At 28.9% G+C, this 26,577-nt stretch overlaps 1 protein-coding gene across 2 annotated transcripts; it reads right to left on the bottom strand.

The window, feature by feature from the left end:
- Positions 1-1,294: 1,294 nt before the first annotated feature.
- On the bottom strand, positions 1,295-24,667 carry LOC111034619. 2 transcript variants are annotated; one of them, XM_022315910.1, is made up of 2 exons: positions 24,167-24,667; positions 1,295-1,947 (listed from the first exon to the last, which is right to left on the bottom strand). In XM_022315910.1, exon 2 carries the CDS (start codon positions 1,936-1,938, stop codon positions 1,312-1,314), a length of 627 nt encoding a protein of 208 aa, XP_022171602.1. In that variant the 5' UTR covers positions 1,939-1,947; positions 24,167-24,667; the 3' UTR covers positions 1,295-1,311. The 2 variants fall into 2 exon arrangements, with proteins under 2 accessions (XP_022171602.1, XP_022171601.1); XM_022315909.1 differs by lacking the exon at positions 24,167-24,667 and adding an exon at positions 2,023-2,211.
- Positions 24,668-26,577: the final 1,910 nt, after the last annotated feature.

Below are 26,577 nucleotides of genomic sequence, written 5' to 3'. Positions count from 1 at the left end.
ATAGCTTTAGGCCTCTCCTTTTGATCCAATAGGTGATTGTAAATTACGCCCATTATAGTATCCATGTGACTCATATGAATTAATCGATTTGATACAATGTAGAACACTGTTGGTGTAAACAGTAAATCGTTTATTATTTTCTCTAAATTACGTGATTAAACAAATACAATTTTTTTTTTTAATAATTTGATATGCCCACCCTTAATTTAAAAAAAAAAATGTTTTCAATTTTGTACTAATTATTTAATTTTAACATAACTAAATTAAACCTCCTCGTGGTGCCATCTGAATAATGCTGCTAAATGCCTACCATACAAATAATATTCCTTACAATTAATAGTACTTATATGCTACGCGCAATTTACAATCTTTTCACTTCGTTGGGCGCAATTTACCTTTGTCAGATCCAATATATATTAGAAACTATAGGTGTATACATATATTATACCCGACTGACACTTAATCCATTACAGGTAATCTACTTACCTCGTACAATGCCACCCGTTTACTTGATATAATAAAATATTATTATTATGAACGGTTTGTTTTTCAATTCTAATCTGTTTTGAAGTCCGAATTGTTGACATACCTACTTATATTTATTATGTAATATGTACAGAGTATTTTATACGTAAAAAAAAAAATTATTACAATAAGAGTGACATCCATTTGAAGAATTATACCTATAGTGAACACCATGTAATCGGCAGATGCGTTGACATCAGGTGATCATGATGTATGGAGTTGATAATATCAACTGGCGGTGAAAATCGTTTTTCGTTCTGAAGTACCTACATACCAACTACTTCCAAAACTAAATCAAAAACACGTTTTGAAACTTACTTTGTACTAATGCACTGCTGCATACCTGTACGTCTCAACACTATGTACACTGCGCATATAAGCGTGTGGACTTGAATAATATACGATCTATTGTCGTAACGTTAAGTAAAAAATAATGTAATAATATATGGGATAGGTAAACCACATAAAGAATTATAAAACAACTATATAGACACAAGATACGATTTTGGTATATTAAAAAACCAAAAAAAAGTTATTATAGAAAAACAATATTATGTACACGGCGGACGGAGATTTGGCTTAATATGTACAATAATTATGCTAAAGGTATGCCGATAGCCAATAAACGACTTTAATGTAATCCGTCCGATTTATTTACATTACATTGTACAAAATTGTAATTAACCCCTTATTAATACGACTATATAATTATTAGGTACATAACATCAAAACAAGCAGGATAATTACTAACAAAAAAATAAAATGTAAACAATAAAAATAATAAAATCACCCAATTATGCACCCGATGCAACCGACCGTAAAAAACAAACAACCCGAGCCGCATCCGGGGTTGTCGCCTTGGTCATCGACAGCTTCAGTTCCGTCAGATTGTTCCACGGGTTCCTGATGCTCGTTCTGGACTATAATTTCCCCAGCATCCATGTCATCGGCAGGCGACATTGATGGTGGTGGCGGTGGTGGTGTATCTGGGACCTTCATCCTCTGATGCAAAGTCGGCACAACTTCCACTCTTCCGGGCAAGGCGCCGACATCACATCGCCTGGTTGGTCCTCCAGAACTGGTTTGGGTGGTATCACATACACGCCGGTACGTACGAACCTGTTGACGGCAAACCGTCAACGAGCTATTTATGGCTCGTGGTAGCGGCTGTGGAGGTGATGGTTTCTGGGTGACGGTGCGGGTGACGGTCATCTGCACCGCATTTCTGGGAGGCAGTGCGGGTGGCCTCGGCTGCCGCTGGACAGTGCGCTGTAACATTTTGCGATCGTACTTTTGGACCCGGTCAAGTACGGAGCCAGGTTTCGGTGTTTGCTGTGCTTCCACAAAAACTACTTGCGGAGGTTCTGGGTTAAAGGTAACCGATTTTGACATTTTTGGATTCCCGTTTTCCATATATCTACTCTGTTCAAATATAATTTTGAAAATTAATAAAAAAAATACAAATTATAAACAATAAATTATAAAAATAAAAATTACAGATTAACAAAAAAATCACTCTATAGCTGCAGCACAGTCCTATATAATATTTATTTCGGTAGAAGCCGATGAAACATACACGTCCGAATGTACCGGAGACCACAGAGCGACTAACAATTAATGTCCATGTTCAACAGTACATTGTGTAACGCTGTATGGTACATCGGAATTTTATCCATTGGATATTGAAAAACCCATATTATATTGGACGACAATACGTTCAAAATCCACTTCTATTATCATAATTCGTAACGTCGCATCCGGCTGGACCTTGCCCGTTATACCGTTATCGTTTACCTACTTTTTGACCTTTCTGTGGCATACACAAAGGGAGTGAAGGGTGTTGATCTTTCTTGATTTTTTTTTCAATTTTTAAAACCCAAATGTATATATATATGTATATTACATATATATTTATATTTAATATAATAATAATATATATATATATATATATCACATTTTAATATAGCACTCCTCCGATGCGGTACCGCAGCGATTCTCAACCGGGGGGCCGCCAACAATTATTTTAGGGTTGTTAATCCACGTGGGAAAAAAATTGTCTCACTTAGAATCTTATAATTAATAGTAAGTGTTATAATATATATATATATATATCTTTTTCGGATAGTCCGATAGTCGATAAAAACGTTCATTGAAGTGTACATAATATACCTTTTTTGTAAAATATATACACAAATAAATACAATAATAACAGTTGGTTCAATTTTGTAATGCTTACATTATAAAAGGGTGGGAACCGCTGCGGTACCGTGTACCTACGTTAAGGCATCCGGAAATGGATTTTATAATATTGATTTAACAATACGCTTGTATATATAGATACACATCACGAAAAATAAATTATTTTTTCTATGTTGTTTCCAAAGTCGGAGTACAATTTAATTTTATTCGCTTTCCGCTCATATATACACAATATAATTTTCTAAAATATTAATAGCAACCTTTGGAATCAAATGAAATGTTTTGTTTTTCAGGGAGTTTTACCCTAAACAATAATCGTTATTCTACAGGTACCGATGAGAGTGTAATAAAATAATAATTGGACAATGTTTTTCAAAATGTTCTTCATTTTAAACGGTAAATAAAAACGAAATTCAATAATCAGCAATACGGGAAAATATTATTGAAAGTATAATTTTGTATCATTACGTATACGTGTTACGTGCATAAACAAATAATAGATAAGTACTAAAAAATATTCCGAATGGAAATTATATAAACGAAAACGGTGCGTGTAACTACTTGAACGCTCAAATTTGACGTATCGATATTCGATACACTCCAAATTCTTTCTTGAAAATCTTGTGGGTGACTGACGAATAACAATCACTTCTTCGTAGTGATATACAATATAATTTAAAAATATAATGGAATTAAAATAATATAACTTTTTAATTATTTTAACCTTTATTATTATCATTATATAGACATATAATACGATGTTCAGGCAATGGAAAGTTTTTAGTTTGTTCTATAAAAACTGTTAACTATCAAGATTTTCAAGGAAGAATTTGGAGTGTATCGATACGTATCGCGGCAATTTTGAGCGTTCAAGAAGTTACACGTGCAGTATACAAGCGATACGTACCGACCCGTATCGGACTCGGACTTCGATACGAGGTGGTACGTATCGATACGTATCGAATTTTTCTTCTTGAAAATCTTGTATGTTTGGAAATGTTCGTTATTTAGAAGTGTTTATCAGGATAGCTTCACTGCGTATATTTATTTACATTTTTTGATAAGGTTATGAAAAAAAAAAAACATCTGCCGGAATTCGAATTATTACTCAAATTATTTTTATTGATGGTACTCAACGACTTTAATATAATATTTAGCATTTTCTGTACACGATAAAAATATAAAATATAAAAAATATTCTGAACATTTCTGAACTATACATATTATACTATTATAGACAATTGATTTTTAAAATATTTTTACTTAATGCCAATCAGAAATGTTTACATTTTAAATTGTAATATCTTGCTATGCCAACTGAAAAACACAGATAATGTTTTTAACTTCGATTTCAACAATAGGTCAATTCACTCAAATACTAAAGCAAATATCACAAGGTTGGTTCTATTAAACGAAAATATATGCTAAATTGCAAGTGGGTCAGAGAGATATAACAAATAGTGCATGGACATCTTATACTAACTACTAAGGTAATGTGTATAAATCTTTACATTCCGTATCTATAGTTGTAAAATACATTATAATTATTGTATTAAGCAATTCATCAATAGGCAATGACAATAAAAAAAATACTACAGTAGTACAATTCAATAAAAAATCTAAGAGATCTTTTCATAGAAGTTTGTATAGATTTATCGATTATTAAGATATAATAATTAATTACGAAAATATTCTGATTCGTTTTAAGCTGTTGATGGACATATTTTTATTTCCCTTTTTTTCATTTTTTTTCTATAAATGTCAATAAAATTATATAGGTTGGATCAAAAAGCATGAAAATTTAGTACATACCATAGCAGTTGAAAAATATTAAAAATACATAGGCACAATTTTTTTTATAAGTATTTAAAGTTAAAATTTTGGCAGTATTTATCTAGTTGAAAATGTATAAAATGTTCAATTTGTATAGCTAAGGATTAAAAATTTAAAACAAGGTTCCACTAAAGCAGCTGTTTCCATAATTTAGAAATCTAAAAAATATATGAATACATCGGTTTGGTTTAACCTAACCTTGCAACCTATGGATTGTGAAACGCTGGAGTAGATCCTAAGATATTATAAAATAAATGAGATCAGTCTGACATTAGATGAATACCGAATAATCGTAAAAAATCATTTTTAAGTGAAAGAACTGAAAGAGTCAAAGTAGATGATACCCTTAGTGAATCACTTAATATTAATTGTGGACTGTGGTGTTCCCCGGGGCACAGTACTAGGGGACAGTACACTGTAAAAATAAATTAAAATGAATCTACCTAAATTTAAATTTATTTGCTTCAAAATAAATTCATCAAATATTCTTATAAACTATAATTTAACTGTCCATTCTTTGAAAAGTGTATCCAATTCTAATTGTTTATTCCTTTAAAATTGTATTGATATTAGAGAAGTACAAGAAATAAGATATTTTGAATTAGTTTTAGATTATAAGTTCAAGTGGGATACACATACATATTCAATTAACAATAAATTACCCATATTTTTTTATAGGTACTTTCAAAGAAATTAGATACATATTTAATAATTCCTATAAAAGAATTATACATTTAACTTAAGGTTGATCTCTTTGTTCAACTGGTATATGTTTTTCACGAGGAACTTTGAATAATCATTTAAATATACATATTACGATAAATTGTATCATACAATTTTTATTAATTATACCTAATTCAACTAGTACAGCAATAATATTTAAAGCACTTAATGTGAAAAATCTGATATTTATTCATCATTTCTCTGTTTTAATCCAGCTTTTTAAAGATACTTAATTCCGAATTTTGATAATGAACACAATACTTGATTTAAACAAAATATTAATACATACATTTACCAAACTGTGTAAACGTTTGTGGGCAAATAGTGTATTTTATATAGATCTGACAATATGTTTAACTTTTAATATCAATATGAATAATTTTAATTATTTAGTTATTTTTAAGAAACATATTAGCTAGTGCTTAAATTTAATTTATTTTGCCTCATTTGTTTATCATACTTTCTAAAATATTTAATTAATTCTAATTACTATATTACATATTAAATGTGCAATAATTTATTTCTATTGAACATGATAATTTAAAATGGAACAATTCTAATAATTTAATAATTTAATGTTCTTTTCTTAAATATTTTGTACATACAATTATGATAACCTATATTGATAGAACCTAACTATATACCTACTTTATTTTAATTATATTACCATATTATCATACAAATTTTGGCTATAATTTCATATAAATGTGTTTTTTACTTATAATATTACTACGACTATATAGCAATGCTAAATAATTACCTACATGATTAAGTGTATGACTTGAGATAATTGGTAAATAAAGCTTAAAAGTATGTGTACTCTTGGTTATTTAAAATCATTAAATAAATAAAATACATTGCAATTTATTATTTGAATTATTTATAAGTTATATGGCCATATCATTCTATATTTTAAAAAGAAAAACTTCAGATTCATGATTAATATACTACTATTTTATAGTTAATAAGATTTTTTCAGTAATTTTTAGTAATTTTGTTAATCCCTAATGTTAAAACTTAATAATTGTATATTCTTATCATACATATAGAATTATTGAAATATATTAAACATAAAATAAAATATTATAAAGTCAAATTAATATTGTATCATAATATAGGTATATAAAAGCTATTGGTGCTTATGATTTACCACATTAGATAAGTTATCACTTCACAAATAAATATAAAATAATTAATTAAATATGCACGTACAATATATTTTATATTTTAAATATTACACTTTTACCAGAGTATATACAATTACGATAGTAAAAATAATTTTGTCCGACTATTTTATAATAGAGAGATTAATAATAATACTATATATTGTAAATAGTATAGAATTGTTATTTATTTGATTTGTCATTTATAATTTAATTATAATTTGGCCCATCCCTTTCAGTGCCCTGTCAAATGAAAAGATAGGTACTTTAACAGTAACCATGCATTCTTTTTTAAGTTACATACAATTTTTCTTTTCAATACTTTTTTTGAATAACATCCGGTAATCATTTCAACAGTGCTTGATGTGAGGGGGGGGGGCAAGAGGACATATATTCCCTATTTTTTGAGAAAGAACTCTAGGAACACAACTTTTACTAGTAAATTAGAGAACTATCAGTTTTTATAATATCAGTCATTATAGGCATAATATTTTTACATTTTACCCATGAAAAAAAATTAATTGTTAAAATGTCTTAGAACTATAAAATACAGTAATGAGAAATTTTATTATTCAACACAACATAAAATTGATGAATCAGTTCATAGCAGTTTTGGACTTAAATAAAGTGTATTCGTTGCCGAAGAGATGTGTGCGGCGAAGCCTCCACGGTAATGTGATAGTTAATTTTGTGTGGAAAGCTCTTTCATCCCAACATCCACTGAGATCCGCAATATCCCTCTTCTAATTTTTTTCCAAATCAAGCACTGCTTTTAAGTCATGAGTACCTATCATATAATATGTGTAAAAAAATACAAAATAGACGACAAGGAAATGCTATTAAAGTCGATAACAGGAATATGAAGTCGGCTATCTAGTATTTCTTATATACATGTGGTGTCTATATTTCAGTGCTCCTTAATGCTACCATTAGAGAGCAGCTACTTAAGAGAGAGTGGTACATGTTGCCACAAAAAATGGATGATTGGATTATATTTAAGTTAGAAGAGTGGTAGAACATTTCCAACTAAACTAAACAAATCACGGAAAACAAGGCATGTTATATCATATAAGATGATTATTGAAAACTAAAATCATATATATATATATATATATATGGATTGTGGATTGTCTCCATGATGAGGCCTACACAATTTTTGACATAAAAAAAATGATCATGAAAATAGTAAGTAATTTAACTTTTTAAACCTGGATTATTATACCTCAAACAACAAACATCATAAATTACACATATGGCTATAATATACTATATAGGTACCTAACACCTTTATATTATAACTTATATGCATAATACGTCAGCGTTACTTTGATCTTGACCAAACATTAAAATTAAAAATACATGAAACTTGTATCCAACACAGTGAAATAACTGCCTTATTACTTATTAGTCTTTGTAGACCGAAAATGTTGTCTCATTGAAACCCATTTGATTGTTTTACATTCTCATGACAACTATACACGCTAGCATTAACATAGGTAGTAATTTTTTTGATACATATTTAAAATATAGACAACTTACCACTTACAGTATATGACTTATGTAGAAGTACAAATTAATTAACAATACTACAACACGCCACACACGGCCGATAACATTAGGCGAATAACTTCCGAGTTCATGTTATCTAAAGACTAAAACCGATTTTCATCGTTATTTCGAACTGTTATCATCGGGAACCAATGAAAACACGACTAACCGTTGGAGGTAACAATTTTTAAGCTTACCTCCAAATATTAACAGTTATCTCTTATCTATATATTCAATAACTAATATTCAACGCACTGTGCATTAATCATAGTTTGATACACCTAGTTTTCAATGATGTATATTTTGCCTTATGATAATTCTAATGCAGTAAGGTATAAGAATTACCTACAGTGTACAGTAAAATCTCAAAGTTACAAAATATCCATAAGCTACAACAATTATAAAATAGAATTGTAGAAAAATAATAAAAGTGATAACTCTAAGTTGTATACTTGTATTTATACCCTCAGATTCCCTATTTAAGCAAAGAAATACATGAATACTTATTGATACAGAAATCCAGAAATACTATCAATTTTAGGACTAACTGATACAGTTTATAGAAAATATAATTTAAAAATAACAAGTATATCAACAGTCAATAAATACATTAAAAGAAAGTAAGTAGGTACTTCATTGATTATAACACATTAGCTTCAATAACTAGTCAATATGACAAAGTCGAAAGACAATCCTGTGAAATGTTTTGTTAGAAAATAGTTAAAAATACATACCTATATTATATAGAATTTTGCTATGGACTCTCTATTTCTTACTTAATATTTATTGGTCTGTATAAAATTAAAACTGATGAAATATCAAGTAGGTACCTACATATTGTTGTATAAATGAAAAAAAAATTAAATCACAAATGTTTTTGTATTTGCTTAGGTAATAATTTACCAATTTTACTATGTTAATATTATGCCATAAACTAAAGAAGTGTAAATGCAGTTAATGATTAACATGCTGATTCGACTGATGCACTTGCATCTTAATTATATGTACCCACCTGCCATTTATAAATTACAAATTACAATAGGTAAATATTTTGAAATAATATAATATGAAAATGTATGAAATAGTTACTAACGTTCATAACAATTATACAAATATATTGTACATACTTACCTGTAACTTTGTACCTATGTATATTTTATTTTTATATTTTGTGTAAATTATGATTGGTTTGATAATTTCTTATTTATTTGTTTGAAACATATTATTTAAATTTAACTAGTTGATGAATGATGAGTAATTTAAAATTATGTGAACGTTTTATGACCCCTGAAAACTTAATTTTGAAGAGTGCTTACCAGTTTTTCGCATTTTAAACTTCTTTTGTTATAAATTTTAAAAGCCGTACAAATAGTCCGACAACACAATTCGGTAACCCCATTGCCACATCAGCTGCTGAATTCTTAGTGTAGTTACCTACCTATTGTGTTGTGGCCGAAGTCCTTCAGTTATGAGATTCATTCATTTTGAAAACATTATTGTAATCATCATTATTATTATTCAAATTATTTATTGTAGTATAGGTATATAATATTATACTGCTAATTGTTTTATCCTGAGAGTATAAGTTCCCAGGGAGCCGGAGCTTCCCTACTATTTTAATCTTTTTTTTTTACTTGGACAGGGAGACTGTACATTTCTGAAATAATTTTTTTTTTCATTTGGATTTCAATTGTGCTAACTGTTGTTTTAACATAATGAATTTTACAATTTGTAATATCAAAAATAAATTATGTTTACCTGCACATGAGATCAATAGAATTTGAGTTCTATATTATATTTTATAGATAAGACTTCAAGTAATTTCTACCTGATCAATAGGTACGCATATGATATACCTAACCAAAATGATGACATCGCTGATCCTGACATAACTAAAATTTTAAAAAAACGGCACACAGTATCCAAAGACTTATGTTCTTTTTATAATTGTGCAAATAAAATGCTTTCATGCATACCATTAAACCGACTATATTGTGCAGTCAAAGTACCTTGATCATACTTCAGTATTATCATTGAATATATTATTATATTATATATACGATCACGGAGGATCCACCTCCCCCACCAATACATCATGGAAAGTATATAAATGTATTTACAGACATTTATAACACTACTCAAATATTTTATAGTATTTTGTTTCTTATTGTGATAAGCCCCTCCGTATCAAATTCCCGCCTATAAGACACTGTATAGTGTGTATACAATATAATATTATATACTCAATGGTATTATAAATGTACCAATATATTATTATACAGTCAATGTATTGTCAATAATCAATACAGACCGTAATCTCTATACAGAGTAAATTATTATGAAAGTATTGTGTAATTATATATTAATTTCGATATTATAATATAATAGTCAACTATAGCAAACTACGATGATAATAATAGTAATAAGACAACAAAGTACCTACTCTATTCTATATCTATTAAATTAAGAACAAAAAACAATGCAATTATAATAATTAGTACTTTTATTGTCAGTATTACTATATTTTTAAAATATGTAGACATTACAAAAAGAAAAAGTTTATAAATAGCTAAGCCACATTTATGACAGAAAATGGAATTAAAAGGTACCTCAAATACCTTTTTTATGGGAGGGGGATCAAATATGCTGCCCCCGGGGAGCTAAAAAATGTATTTAAATACTATTCTAAAAATAGTGTCTCTAAATCTAAAGGATTGACAATAAATCAAAGCATAAGATGGTGCGGTAAAAACAACATTGACAACAGTTTTTAGATTCCTGCTCTCCGTCGTGGTCCTCTTCTCCTGGACACCACTTAACTTTGGGCGGGTCGTCTGTGGACTGCGGCTGCCGTAGTTGTACCTTATGTTCATGAGATGGCGTTGGCTGCGATTCCGCTTCCACTCCGTCCTGTTCGCCATCATTCTGCTGTTTTGATGGCGATAGAAGTGTCTCTTCGTTCCAACTTCCCTCGGCCGGCGAAGGAACTGGCTCACCGTACCATGTTTCCTCGTACTGCGAAGAAACTGGCTCGCCGTACCAAGTTTCCTCGGACGACGACGCAGGTGGCTCATCGATACATTTTTCCGCGGACAGCGAAGGAACTGGCTCACCGTACCAAGTTTCCTCGGACGGCGACGGAACTGGCTTGTCTTCCAGATTTTTTAAACATTTGTTTGGTCTCAAAATCTCCTTTCTAATATCCATTTTCAATATTAGAATGTTCAGTTAGTCGATAAATTTTTTTTCGTTAGTGAAAAAAAAACGATAATTTTTGATAACGATCACGCACACACACGTCCTTCTCACACGAATATAATGCGTCGACTGGTGGCAAGTGGCGGCGGCTCCGGTCTCCTGACTGCAGCATGAGTGGGTACAGTGGTGACATTGCAGCTACAACAACCACTAGGGGATCTACAAGACGTGAGATCAGGTTAGAACTTTGGAAGGCGAACCGGGCCCACGGCGGTCCATTGTATGATAACAAAACATGTTCAAATATGTGCCTAAACTGCCTATAAACCGGAGTCTCGAGACCAGTGATTAAATAGTCGATAATGCATTACGTAACTGGTTATCTAAGTAGGTATACATTTGCTGAAAATAAAATAATAATTTGTATACGAGAGTTAAAATATTAAAAACGTTTTTTATGTTATCTAGTCAATAAATATGAGTTTTTTGATGACGTATGCGCATGGTATTTATTGTTCAAAGAAATGTGCGATCTCTATGAATAATTATAATATTTTTTATAACTAATTTCAAAAAAATAACGGTGAAATAACAAGGCACGTATTGTGTCTACTTTAATCGATTTAAGCAATATTCCGGCAATATATTTCAATAGACTCTGATGACTTCATAATTACTTCCCAACCAAAATCAGTAGCGTGTTTATGACGCTCTCGGTACACAATAAAGTAGCGATTCATTTCCTTTCATTAAAAAACTTGTATGTATTATAATACTTATTGACTTATTGTATGGTGCTAAGTAGCAATTATGCCACAATACCAAAAATTAACTGTCTAATAATTTGTCAAACGAAAAAACGTAGGAATTTTCAAACCATTAAACTGCAGCTGTCTCAAAAAGTTGGTTAAATTAACTTGGGCACTTATTACCATGGACCAAAGAATGATACTTTTAATAAAAAAAACCAACTAATCATGATTAACTGCACATTGCACGAAATCATAATTCAAAAATCATAATCAAATTGTAGACTTTTTGTTTTTTCTTAATTTCTAGGAAAATTATCACAGGTAATTAATTACTTGTTTGGTTTTTTTATATACATCTAATGTGTATGCTAACAACTAATTGTAAATTTTTGAACCTATAATAGATATTCAGATAAAAATATACAATAATATGTATTATACATGCATGATGAATAATATTGTTATATGATTTATATTTACAGTTTATGTGAATCAACCAATAATCAGCATTTAATACCTAATAATTATGATACTATTATAGGCTACAACAAAATGCATACAACTTTTTAAATATTATGTATGCATTATGTTTTTTATAAAATATTGACAATTTTCAATAGCTTATTTAAATATCAGTAGATTATTAAATTGTATATCTTGCATATTATTTAGTTCGTGAATTTAGTATAATTATAACATATAGTTATTGCTATCTCATTGGATATTAAAAATGATCTATGCAAACGGTGATAAAATGAACATATTTTTAATATTATTAAATGCTTAAACTTATAGTTCAATAAAACTATAACTGACTGCGGTGTTTAAAATTTTAAATGTCATTCTCCATACATGGTGACTAATAATTCTAACTAAGGTTACAAGGTTCAAACAACGATAACAAGCTGATAAACTTGACGTCCATAGTGAAAACACAATATATTATGTACTTTTCATTAAATTCATATTATATGTCAATATTGTCAAGCATAGGAAAATGATCTACCTCTATAGTATGTTTAAGGCTTAGGTAGATAAATAACTAATAATAATATTGACTAATTTTGACATATAATATGAATTTAATGAAAAGTACATAATATTGTGTTTTCACTATGGACGTCAAGTTTATCAGCTTGTTATCGTTGTTTGATCCTTGTAGCCTTAGTCAGAATTATTGGTCACCATGTATGGAGAATGGAGTTTATACATTGATCATTAATATTTATTAATATGTTCATTTCATCACAGTTTACAATTTACATAGATCATATTCTAATAGCCAATGAGATACCAATAACGATGTTATAATTACACTAAATTCACGAACCAAATAATATATGCAAGATATACAATTTTATTACCTACTGATATTTAAATAAGCTATTGAAAATGGTCAACATTTTGTAAAAATATGTAATGAAATGCACATATATTTAAAACAATGTATGCATTTAGTTGTAGCCTATATTCTATAGCAATATCATAATGATTAGGTACATCGAAAATCGTAGGCGAAATAAGCACTGAAAATTTTTAAAATATGCATACATATTTGGGTATAATAATAAATTGTTAATATACATTTTTGGCTCCTATAATTTCTGAGCACCAAAGTCTAATGTTAGTTTAATGAACTTAAGTGAATGTATACATTTTTATGTAATTTTTATTTGTGTTTAGTCCTCTTTTTAATAGTTTTATGATATTATATAATATGATTTTCATGATTTTGTTATTTTGTTAACATTTGAACTTCAAATAATCAAATTCTTATAGTATGTCGGTGTGTGTGTTTCTGCTATCTTTTATTAGGTGGTAAAAACTGATAAAAGAAACTCAAATCAAAACGATCTCTCATCTTCTAAATGCCTAGAAAATAAGAATGTCTATCTGTCAGAGAGAACATTTTTCCCCTTGTACGTTTTTACTTAACATGCCCTTCAATCTTATCACGACGTAATAATAATAACTAATGACTAAATCGAGGCCATAAGACGTATTGTTATATATTTTATTGTTTTTAAGTAAATAATTTGTCTAGTAAATATTAAAATATAGTACTTTGTACCTACAACAGTATAAATAACTGACGAGTAAATTAATAAATTAATAAGTCAATTAAATAAGAAATATATTACGTACCAAAAATGATTTTATAAAAATGTATTATCAGTTAACCTTTTTACAATTTAAATCAGCAAAATATATGTCAATAATATTATTATATTTTAGTTGGTCATCAATATTTATTTTTCTATAGATATTTTAGAAAGTTGGAGCTTTGGACAGAGTGCTTCGAACTTAGTTTTTTTATAATTTTCACCTTTAAAAATTGAATAGTTAAAATAATAATTTAGAATTATTTTAATCGTTAACTTTAAAATTTGATACATTCATTTGACGTCAACTGGAGGTAGATAGTAGTAGGTAGTAAAAACTACAACAGTTGAATGTATAAAATATAAGTGATAAATTCCTTTTTTGCTCATCATTCACCAACTTAACTTTTTTTATTGTATCTATAAAAAACTTGTCCAACTGTGGTGGAGGCGTCGGGTGAGGGCTCAGGACTTTAGGCTGTGATAATATAAAGTATAGTTCTAAATACTAATAATAATATTATTTCGATCTTGAAAACCCTTAACATAGCATTTTTTACGCCGTTATATACGTTTCACTTTGGGTATCACGTCATCTTAACAACCAAGATTTTTTGACTCACATCACGGTGAATATTTAAAAAAAAAAAATTAGTATCTTATAAGTTATAGCGATTTTAATATACTGTTATCTGTATTCTGTAATTACAAAATTAAATGTTTACTGTGGGCAAATATACCACGATTACGCACCAATCGAAAAAATATGATTGTTATTTCAAATAACAGGCTTAGAATTGACAAAACTATATTGCTTGGTTGAAAAATATTAATAAGTAATTATAATTTTTAATCATTTTTGTAACGTTAAAAAAATTAAACAATAAAAAACATATCAATAAATTGTATTAGGTTAAATCTATGTAATAATACATAAGTGCTTTTTTTGTTGTACTCGATTTGTCTAATTTGAATTATTTAATTATATGTATAGCCGAGGAAAAATAAATATTCCTTGGAAATGTATCGTAGAGTTAAATAGTAAAAAAGAAAATGTTAACACTGCAATATATTATTATGATGACAGGGAAAATACGATAATTGGAATACGTTGGGGGTGCAATCTGTCTAGTAAAATATAATTTAAGGAATTTTACTGGCCGAAGTCAGGTACTACGAAAATATATAAAAACAGTATGCTAAGCAATTTATACAACACAAGAAAATAGTTAAATATTGTTTGTTATTGAAGTGTACATCAAAAGGAAATTTTTGCAGCTTATATAGGTATAATACGTCTGATAGATTTACTTTTATTATATTCATATCTCTTATTATCATAATTGTTAACTTGGAAAGCAATGTTTTAGAAAATTCAGAAAAATATGCGATATGTATTTAAATCCACGCTTTAATTATAAATAATAATTTCTGGTGATGCATTGATGCCGAGAAGGATAGACTATCAGCCGAATCGAAATCTAAAATTGCAAATATCTATTATATAAGCAATATTTCACACTCATGCGTTCTGATATAAAAATACGAAAATATTTATAACTTATATTTATATCGATTATATTAAAAAATTATTTTTGAGCGGCGGCCTACGGAGAAAGTTACTAGCATCCCGCTGGTCAAGACCACCCTTGTGATTATCTCTACTGACTCGCAGAGTTTATCCGACCGAAAAAAAATAGGTCATCAATTTTGTCTTTGGGGTCTATTGTACCGCCATATGTTGTCAATTGTATAGTCATTTAACGTTAAAATTGGATACGCTCTCTACACGTCATTTTTTGACCGTCCTATAATACCGGATACATCTATAATATAGGGTATTGAGTAGGTACCACAGAATCAAATAATACATCTACAGAACTCGGTAGTATACTTTTACTGCTTTGAAATCTCCATGTGTGGATGTCACCCCTCGACCCTAATAAATCTCTAATTTAAAATAAAAACATTTGTAAATCTTCCGTGACTTCTTAGTAGTTAGTACTATATAATATATATGTATTTTTGTCACTTATTTATTCCCTTCACCTTTTTTTACACACGTTCAAACATGGATAAAGAAACCATACATTTTGTATCTATATAAAATGTTATCATTGTCAGTGATGATCTGATCTAGTGAACAATGAATATTTGCCGAAAACATTACATTTATAAATTTATAATATTACTACTAGTTGTTCTGCCTGACCCATGCCAGAGATTTGTCATTTTAAAAAATATATTTGTAAAAAAAATCTGTAAGCAATATTTCTACTAATTATTATATTATAGTAGGTAATGTGGTATGGAACCTATGACAACAATATCAATTTTAAAAAAAGAACAACGTTTTTTATGAACTGAAAGAAAACCCATGTGTTTTCTACCCTTCTGTTACCTATAGGGGCTGAAAAAGTCTTATGCCACCTTGTCCGTGATATTATACCCATATCATTTAAGAAAAAATCAATGAAATCGGATTAGTAGCTTCTGAAATTAGCTGTTACAAAGAAAGTAGATTTCACGTTTATGTGGTTAGATTAATAGGTATTTAATTATTTATTGTTCTAATAGTTATAATTCATGTCATATATTATTGTTATTAACTCTTTAGTCAATGCCGACTTGGCAAGGGGGAAAATACATATTATATCTTGTATTTCGCCGCATGGTATCAAGGCATTGAGTGCAGAACAGCATGTTTAGAACAGAAATCGGACGCAGTCGCCCACACTGGCTACTACATTTCGTAAGTTGTCGCAGATGATAATCGTACGGGTGTGCAATATATGCACACACACATGTCAATGACACCGCTGACCAAAAATGAAAAACGTGATTTTTTTGACTAAAACAACACGCTTATAGGAAAAAATATCAATATATCTTTTTTACTACTAATGAGTATAATTATGTGTATTCATATTATTGCCTATATAGGCAGTACCTATATCAAAATTAATCTTAAAATTTTAGAAATGTCATTAGCTATAGTAAAGTATAATAATGTACGTAAGACAGTTCCAAGCAGTCCCCTCGAATATTGTTATCTTACAACAAAACAACTAAAATCATTATAGAAATTAGCAGGTAAGTGCATTGTTTAAAACTTAAAGATCCAAATACGTAAAAATTTTAACATGAGATGTTTATAACAAAAAATCTTATTGAGTATTTTTTTGATTTTTTTATTTTAGTAAAAACTACTTATGAGAAACTTTGTAATAAATTTTAGCTAAAAAAATTGAATATTTTAAACATTTATAATTACATACCAACTTACAAATTTTCGCAATTCTGTCAAATATTAATCTTAAAACGTCTATAAAAGAAAATCATGCCTATATATTTTAAATTGCTAAAATACTTACTTATGGAAGGTTTCACATTAAATTTATAAGTTTTTTAAAAACACTTTAAAAAAAATTATTAAAATAAGAAAAATTTCGAATGTCAATAAATATTATAATATTTAAAAAAATGCATTGAGTATAGAAAATGATAATTTAAATAATATTGGAATGTTTAAGATGAGAAATCGTAATTTTACGCATAAATACCTATCCATATTTTTCAAAACTCTTACTTCAAAATATCATAAATTCGTAATTAATTATTACAGATTAAGATCAACTTCTTTTTACATTTCAGCATAGATAATAACATATGTGCAACCTTGTATTCAATTTTCTAGCTTTTCGAACATAATATTTTTATCGACATTTATAGAAAAAAAAATCATACATTTTAGACTAAAATAATATTATTATAATAGTTGGATATGTGAGGAGCAGACAGCCAGTAATATAATTTACAGACACACTTGTCATATTGCCTACACTTAACTCCTTAATGTGACTGTAGGTGAGCGTGTTTAATGTGTAATAATCATAGAGGCTCAAACGCATGTGTATTATAATATTGTATGTGGCTACATAAGCATATTTTAAGTATTATAAATAGTAATTATAATATAATAAGATCTTTTTAACAAATGTTACTGTTGTACACTAGTGATAAAGTAGAAATGAACGAATTCAATACAATGGTAAATGTTCTGATTATATTATTATACAATATACAATATTCATACATTAGCCAAACATGGTTTTTCATTAACCATAATTTACTTTATATTATCAAATTTGAATTATTTTTGAACCAAAATTTTAAAATACATATTTTAGGTATTATAATATTAAAGTTGATATTAAAACAAATGCGATAAATATAAATGATACGGAACCCTAAATAAAAGTATTTTTTTTTAGTATTAAATTAAGAAAGGATTTTAATATTAATTTAGAAATGTTATAACTCAATCAAAATGTATTAGAATATAATATTTTGTTTGTCGGAAGTATGTAAAATACACATTTTTGGGTTTGATCTATTTTTAATAGTGATTTAAGTTTGGTAAATTTGTATCTTGTAAATTTACCAATTATTTTTATTTTTTACCTTTATGAGGGGAATATTCATTACCGGTGAAGCCCGAAAGCGCAAGTCGACCTTTTTTTTCGATAACTCAAAAGCGCAAAATGAATTTGTGCTTTTGTACTTTGGTAGTGGGATAAAAGCGCAAAAATAAATTGTATAACCCGATACAATATTTTACTGACCTAACGCTTGACGTTCTACGCTTTGCATGTATACAACCCGTTTCACGACATAGTGCAGCAACGCGTCGCGACAGTCGTATCTCCGATACAAAAACTCGGACCATGTATCATGAAAAAAAAATTTCCAGATTAGAATATTTGAAGACAGTGGGCTTTAAATTTCAAATTTAATTTTAAAATAATATAGGTATTCAAAATAATATTCAACATTATATATTTTATTTTTACTATTTTTACTTAATTTTTTTATTACCAATTTTAATATCACTGTGACACTGTAAATGCTTAATTTAATATTAATAATAACTACGATTTTTATTAAATACACTTTTTTTATAAAATTGATTTGCGCTTATGGGTTATTAAAAAGGTAATTTTTTTTGCGCTCACGGGTTATTTATTTTTGTGCTTTTGGGTTGCGTTTGGGTCATATTTTGCGCTTATGGGCTACACCCTTCATTACATATCAATAGAATGGAATGGTTGATAGAAAATGTAAAATGTCTGAACGTTTACCCTCAACTACTGAGTACTGATAGTGGATATTGTATTATATGTGGTATATCACACTATTATAATATAACCAACGCTATAATAAATTTGATTTTATCGACATCGTGATCTATGGTAATGGTCTATGATAGTGTCACTGATTTTTGCTGATATTCATGGTACAATGATGACTAATTAATCTGATTTAAATGATTCACAATTTATTTTAGGAGTACATGTTTAATACTTATGTTCATAAAAAATATAATAATTTAAAGTATATGCAAAAGTCAATGATACGTTACTAAGTATGCCTTATAAAGTTGTATTAATATATAAACAACAGATGTAAAAACAAAGGTTATAAATGCTTACAATACTCATTTCAAGCGTATACAGTTTGGAAAAATAGGTTCAGGGTGTGTACAGAAATCCACACAGAAAATTAAAACTTGTTGAATATGTTTAAATATAATTTACCCATCTAAAAGTGTAAAATAATATTTATACAGTGACGTTATGTGTACGAAGTAAATTTATAATTTATGTATAGATATAAATATCATATACAATGTACATTATAATAATACGTATACATTATACATAATATACAATAATAGCAAAATATACTTTTGTTAAAAGTTTTTATCATCGTAAATATTACATTTTGTAAGCCAGAACAAAATATATACCAATCTATGAAATCAAAAACTACTAATATTTATTAAAATATTATTTTATACTCGTATATTATGTATATTATTTTAATTATGTGAAACTGTATTTTGAAAGTATCCTGAGGTACGAATATCACAGGTACAATATGTACTGTACATTATCTATTGCATACAATAATTACAAAAAATTAATTGTAGATAAACTAACATGGTACGGTCCAAATATACCAAAAATTATTTGTGGTAGTACTCAGATGTATGGTTTAGCCTACACACACACACACACACACACACACACACATATATATATATATGTATATAACAACGACTCACGAGTAAATAAGTGACACGTGGTGAAGCAATGTCGGTGACTATGTTAAACCCCGTACCCGCTCAACCGTGAGAGGGAGTGAGAGAGAGAGAGAGAGAGAGAGAGAGAGAGAGAGTGTGTGTGTGTGTGTGTGTGTGTGTGTGTGTGTGTGTGTGTGTGTGTGTGTGTGTGTGAGAGAGAGAGCGTTTCGATAACTAAATGTATACTCCACAATAAACTATTAATATTCGGGACAGTAAAACGTCATCGTGTCATAACATCAACTTGTGTAAGGTTCGATGTAGCAAATTATTGTTCACCAGAATCATTAACGTGCTGTTAGTTTTGATATTAGAGTGAACTGATCTATTATACAATTTAAAGCTAAGATTATTATTATTAGGGCCCCACGTTGCCTTTTATTGATATAATTATTTTTAAGTTAGTTATGATAATTTTAAAATGCACAGTTAAGATAACTTGTATAGTATTGTACCTACTAGGCTTGATTTTTCCAAATAAAATTTGAAAGTTAAATTATTAATTTCCATAAGTCAATATACATGAATATTTAAACTGGCAATGCAGTAAACATACTGAGTGATTAATTTAATTGTAAACATCTTGAAATAATTATCCAGTTTTGAAAATAATGGTGTACACTTTATTCATTCATTACAAAACAAAACATTTGATAAAAAAAATATAGTTCTCACTGCTTTTTATTGTTGTCTTAATATTTTTTTTGCTCTGTTGAATCGCACTATACATTTCATATTTAAAAATTGAATTTCGAGCTAGTGGCTAAACAGCTTATAAAAGCTGTACAGGAATTTAAAATTATTAAAAGCGGAGTAGTATTAAGTATAATATGTACTCTGCTCAACTGTATAGACAATCGACCGATACCGCATCGAAAGTCATTTGCACATATACCGATAAGTCATACAAACGTTACTAAAAATATATTAATATCTATGTCCTGTATTCTACATTGTAGAATCACTAGAATCTACAATACTATAGCTAGACTACACATTATTACTATACGTAGAGGTATCAGTGGCGGATCTAGGATGTTTTTCGTGGTGGGTAATAAATTTAAGAATAACACTCATTATGTAGTTTATAAGTACTTATAATTATACTTTAACTTTGGGGTAAGACACATTAAACCTATTCTGTGTTAGTATACACTGTACAGTCCATAATTAATACGTTTAGTGTGATGACTGATATTATCTAAGCTGTGATGACTGATATAATCTAAGAAATGTATAATAAAAGAAATGTTCAATATGTATGATGAACCATATTTGAGATCGTAGCCCACAGTAACTCGATATTATCTGCTATTCGAGTGCAGTTTATAACTTTTTATGTATATTAAACGTACCTATATGAACTAACATTTGCATTTAAATTGTATTATGTTACCTAAATTTTAGATAGAACATTAAAATTATTCAAATTCAATTTGAACTGATATCGCATTTTATTAATTTAATAATTATTTATTCTATTAATCCATCAAATATTATTATCTATACAATACAATTAATAGTCAATAAAGACATGACAATAAACTTAAATACTTATCCCATATTAGTAATTTCATTAACAATGACTATAGCTAACTTATAGTAGCCTGCTCAACTTAAAATTAAAACTTCACATCAATAATCATACCAATTTACAAATTTTGGAATAGAGCATTTTTTATTTTTATCTTATAACAATAAAAAATACTATGATTATTTTTTTTGTCCGGACAATATTTCAACAACATTTATGCACGCACCCGACTACAATAGGCGCTGCAGCTGTTGGTTGAGACATCTAGGAATCGACACCGCAACAGGTGTGTGTGTGTGTGTGTGTGTGTGTGCGTAGTACTCAAGTGGCTTATAAAATATATTATAATATATTCAGACCACGAGTCACTGACTTGCACACGAGACATCGCGTCGGCATAATACATTCGTAATATTTTAGGTAGGTACCATTATATAAAATATATGTAAATATAATAATAATTGTATATGGTTACTGTATAATGCCACGAGGCATGAGCCAATGACCATTGTTGTTGTGGCTTTAATCGAATAAAAAAAACTAGTAGGACCTACCCCACACTCGTTTTGGAAACTTAAACGGCAAACGCGCTTATGTATAATACGCTGTGCTGACCCTAACAACACTCATAATAATATAGACATGCATTAGAGGACGTAGCTAGGTCGACACGCGCACGGTGTTACTTTTGTCACCGTCGACTATTGTTCATCGGTTGATTCGGCTACGATGTTCTTGTTAACGTCATTCAATCGGGAAAAACACATTTTAATATATGTCGTATCCAAATACATTTACATACGTAAATAAATCGATAAGTCGGTATCCATTTTACGACACTTCTAGGTAAATTGTAATTTAGATTATTTAAAAACGGACTTTAGTGTAACCTGTAAAATATTACCCTTTATTAGTCAAAGAAAAAGAAAAAGAAAAAGATCAAATTTGGCTGATTCTATAGCCATTATTCCTGTAGAGTGTAATCTGTGGACAAAATGTTATTGGCGTAGGATGCCTTAATCAAAGAAGCTTCCAGCTTTGAGGATGTATCTATTAATGAAGTTTTCCGGATAATTTACTTATTGAAAACGTAAGACAGTGTCACAGTGATGATTCCGTTTGTACATGGTTGAAAGCGCTCTCGTATAATCCAAGGATCATCTACCGTGACGGGGCAAAAACATTTATTAAACACCTAAATGAATTATTTAAGCGATTTAACGATCTCGTTTCAAAACAATTTGCGAAAATAAGAAATATCAAAATACAAAACTAAACAAACTATCAGCGTTTAATATTTATAGAAAGTTCATGACTGAATAGTTAATGACGTAAGGTATCAGTATATTATAGTAAAGAAATTATCACACGATACGTTTTGCTTATACATACAATGGGTCAAGCGTATTATTAATAAGGCTGACATTTTTATTTTTATAGTTGTAATCTCTCTTTTGTTAATGTTTATAATACAAATATTATATTACTACATAAAATCGATATTTTCATAAGAAGTTGTACATTTTACTAAGTGGATACCGTGCGTATTTTTCATACTAATTTCATCCGTTTTGATCGAGTTATAATAAAGTAATCATATTAAATTTAAATTGTGTAGTTTTATTTTGTATTATGATGCATCATTTAGTACTTCACACTTTGTGAATTACCTAACAATTTCTCAAAACAGTCATCATTTCATAAAATGATCACTTAAAATAATTGTTTTCACAATGTGGTCCTTCACTTTTTGAAATAAGACATTCACATCTTCTTATTAATTAATTAATTAAGTATTTATTATTTAATACTATACAAGATTTTTACATATATTATATATAAATTTAAGTTATATTTATACTATATATATGAAGATAGGTAGGTACGTTAATAAGTTGTACACAGTAATATTTAAAAATGTTTATGCCTTATTAAATAAATTTTAAAAACTGGTGGACCACTTCATGAAACGGTAACCGTTTTATATTTCGTAGACTATGTAAATCATGTTTCATTATAACAGCAGTAATGTATGTAAATTGTAAACAGTTGAGGACACATTTAAATACAAAATAGCCGATATATTTTCATAAGTTGTTAATCTACTTCTACAGAGGTGTCAAGCGTTATAGTGTAGGCCGGAGGCCACTCTTATAAAACTTCAACACATATACAGTGCGTTATAACACAGTCACGGTAAAACATTTATCATTAAATGAAAAAAATAGTATAATAACATTAGGTACCTACATTGTATTATACTGAATACTAGTTATATAATATTTTTGAATAACCAAAGAGAGACAAACATCGTGTGAACAATAGAATACATTTTCACTCGAAAAATAATACCGCAGTTTACATCGTATATTGTATACCGATATAGTAATAATAAAAGTAATAATAATAATAATAATAATAACGAACAAATAAGTAATTCATACCTTTTCCAACGAATACAGGTGACAACCAACAGCTGATCAAACAGCTATGACAACAATCGAATTCGATGCAACTGACTTGAAAACCGTATAGGTGATATTGTACAAGCGATGGCCAAACGTATGGATTTCACGTCCGAACTGTAGAAGGCGTGAACACGATGTCCCTTTGCAGCGTGCGGTGTAGAGTTGTCACAAACAGTTGTAACCAGTCGGCGTCAGTGGCCATCCGCGCATACTGAATAAAAAATGATAGCGCCTATCCACTCTCCGCAAACAACAGTGTGGCGTCTACGCGTACGAGTCGGCTCCCCCCTCATATTATTACAAGCCGACACCGTCCATTTTATTTTTTTAATCGTCCCCCGACAATCTGTCCGGTCAGCAATAAACGGCCGCCGAAATATCCAATTAATAATTACTATTTTAAATCGACTGTCTCTCATTATAGTTTTAAGTCGTAGGCACATCGTCGTATATTCGATCCAATGCAGTTTAGGTAGGATGGTGACACGATCGGATGGTAGTATGGTACACCGATAACACAATACGACTATGCATAGTATTATGACTGCGGCTTCAAAAATAATTACACTGTAAATCATTTCAATGAAATGTTTAAATAATTTTGTTATTTTCTATGAATGAAAATAATGACCAGTTTACGAATCTAGTCAAAATAACGTACTTCATTTTAATTATTTTTCAATTTATTTTTTTACAATAATTGCGATGTGCAAAATATGGCTTATTCAAAACATTATAAGTCGTCCTTCAGCACCACTGCCCTAGTGCTGGCGGGGCGACTGGCTATACTATAATTATAATACCGAGGTTCAATCGCAGATTTATGTAAGAAATAATATAAAGAATTTTAAATGCAAGAAAAAATAAAAGTTATTCGTTACAATATAGCGACGATCGAACGTCCTACGCCCAATTGCCGCGTGTTAATAAATAATTATTGCTTCTGCATATTTTCTGCGAGATCAACAAGTTCAGTTTGCAATGAGTGGGGTAGGTGGGGATTATTATTGATATTTAGTAACGGTCTGAAGACGCAAGTTTATGCCATAAATTTACTATACATAATAAGTACTTATTTGATTTTCGTAGAATAGACACAAAAATAATTTAGTAATGAAAATATACAATATATTTTTTTAACAATGTCAATTTTATATTATACATATAATAGAACCAGACAGACGACTTCCTACATAATTACATGTAATGTAAGTTTGTTTAGTCGGGAAAATTGCTGACGTATATTATCGATAAGAGAACGTCTTTGTCTATGTTTACAATGTCATTATTGATAAAAACCGAATAACAATGAAATAAAAATTCCAATTTATTTATTTACTTCAGTTATTGACATATCTCATTTTAAATTTCAATGAACAAATGTAAACACTGATCTCCTTCGTTACAAGAGTCAGCCATATTACCAACGTCAACATTTAGGGGATTCGATCTTGTTTGTTTTTTATAGACCTATCTCATACCAACTGTACCGATTTACTTAGACCTAGTCATCGGATAAAACTTCTGAAAAAATGTTTGAATTTGTAGTTTATAAAGTTTACTTTTCCACTTTTTTGAATTTTTACTCCTTAACACTTTAAAACTAAATTAATTGATTTTAAATATTAAAAGTTTAAAATTTTAGTACCATTAAAGTTACACAATGTAAAAAAGTCGTTTTTAAGTAAATTTCATGAAGAATTTGAATATACGAGATATTTTGAGATATGTTACGAAAAATAAGCATAAGAAATTGCCTATCTTGTACTCCTTATAACAATGAGCAGTATTGAATCCATGTCGGTTTTCTAACTGTGTTATATATCTGTAGTTCATAAGAATATTTATCGCTACGCATTTATTATTTTAATACTTTTGAAGATTATAATATTATTATTAATACCTCTGGTCATTGTGGCGAATAAAAAAAATTGTTGTGTTTGCCCCAAGGATAAGAAAGTATTTCAGTATTATAATATATATATACGGCATGGTAGGTTTTTTTTTAAGTTATACAATTATTATATTCAACACTAAAATTCATTGTTATCTTTCTTCATTTTTAAATCTATTTAGATAACTAAGAAAAAAATTGACAATCGACTGCTATCCATTCTTAATTATATGATGTTATTTCAAATACAATATTAATATTAGATTTGCTTTTACAAATAACCTTATTTATTAGGCTGAAAGGAGTAATGCTAGGCATTTTTTATAGCATTTGTATTTCAACTGTGTCAATGTGTGCGAAGTATTTTTAATTACTATGAAATTCTATCATCTCTCTTCTTTATTATTAAACTGCCACGCACTGGTCACTATTACAAACTGTTTGGGAGTCTAGAAAATTAAATTATTTACTTTTTAATTAGTTGATATAAGAG

The sequence above is a fragment of the Myzus persicae genome, unplaced genomic scaffold, assembly GCF_001856785.1.
Source record: "Myzus persicae strain clone G006 unplaced genomic scaffold, MPER_G0061.0, whole genome shotgun sequence".
Classification (NCBI taxonomy): Eukaryota; Metazoa; Arthropoda; class Insecta; order Hemiptera; family Aphididae; genus Myzus; species Myzus persicae.
This window is presented reverse-complemented; position numbering and strand designations above follow the sequence as displayed.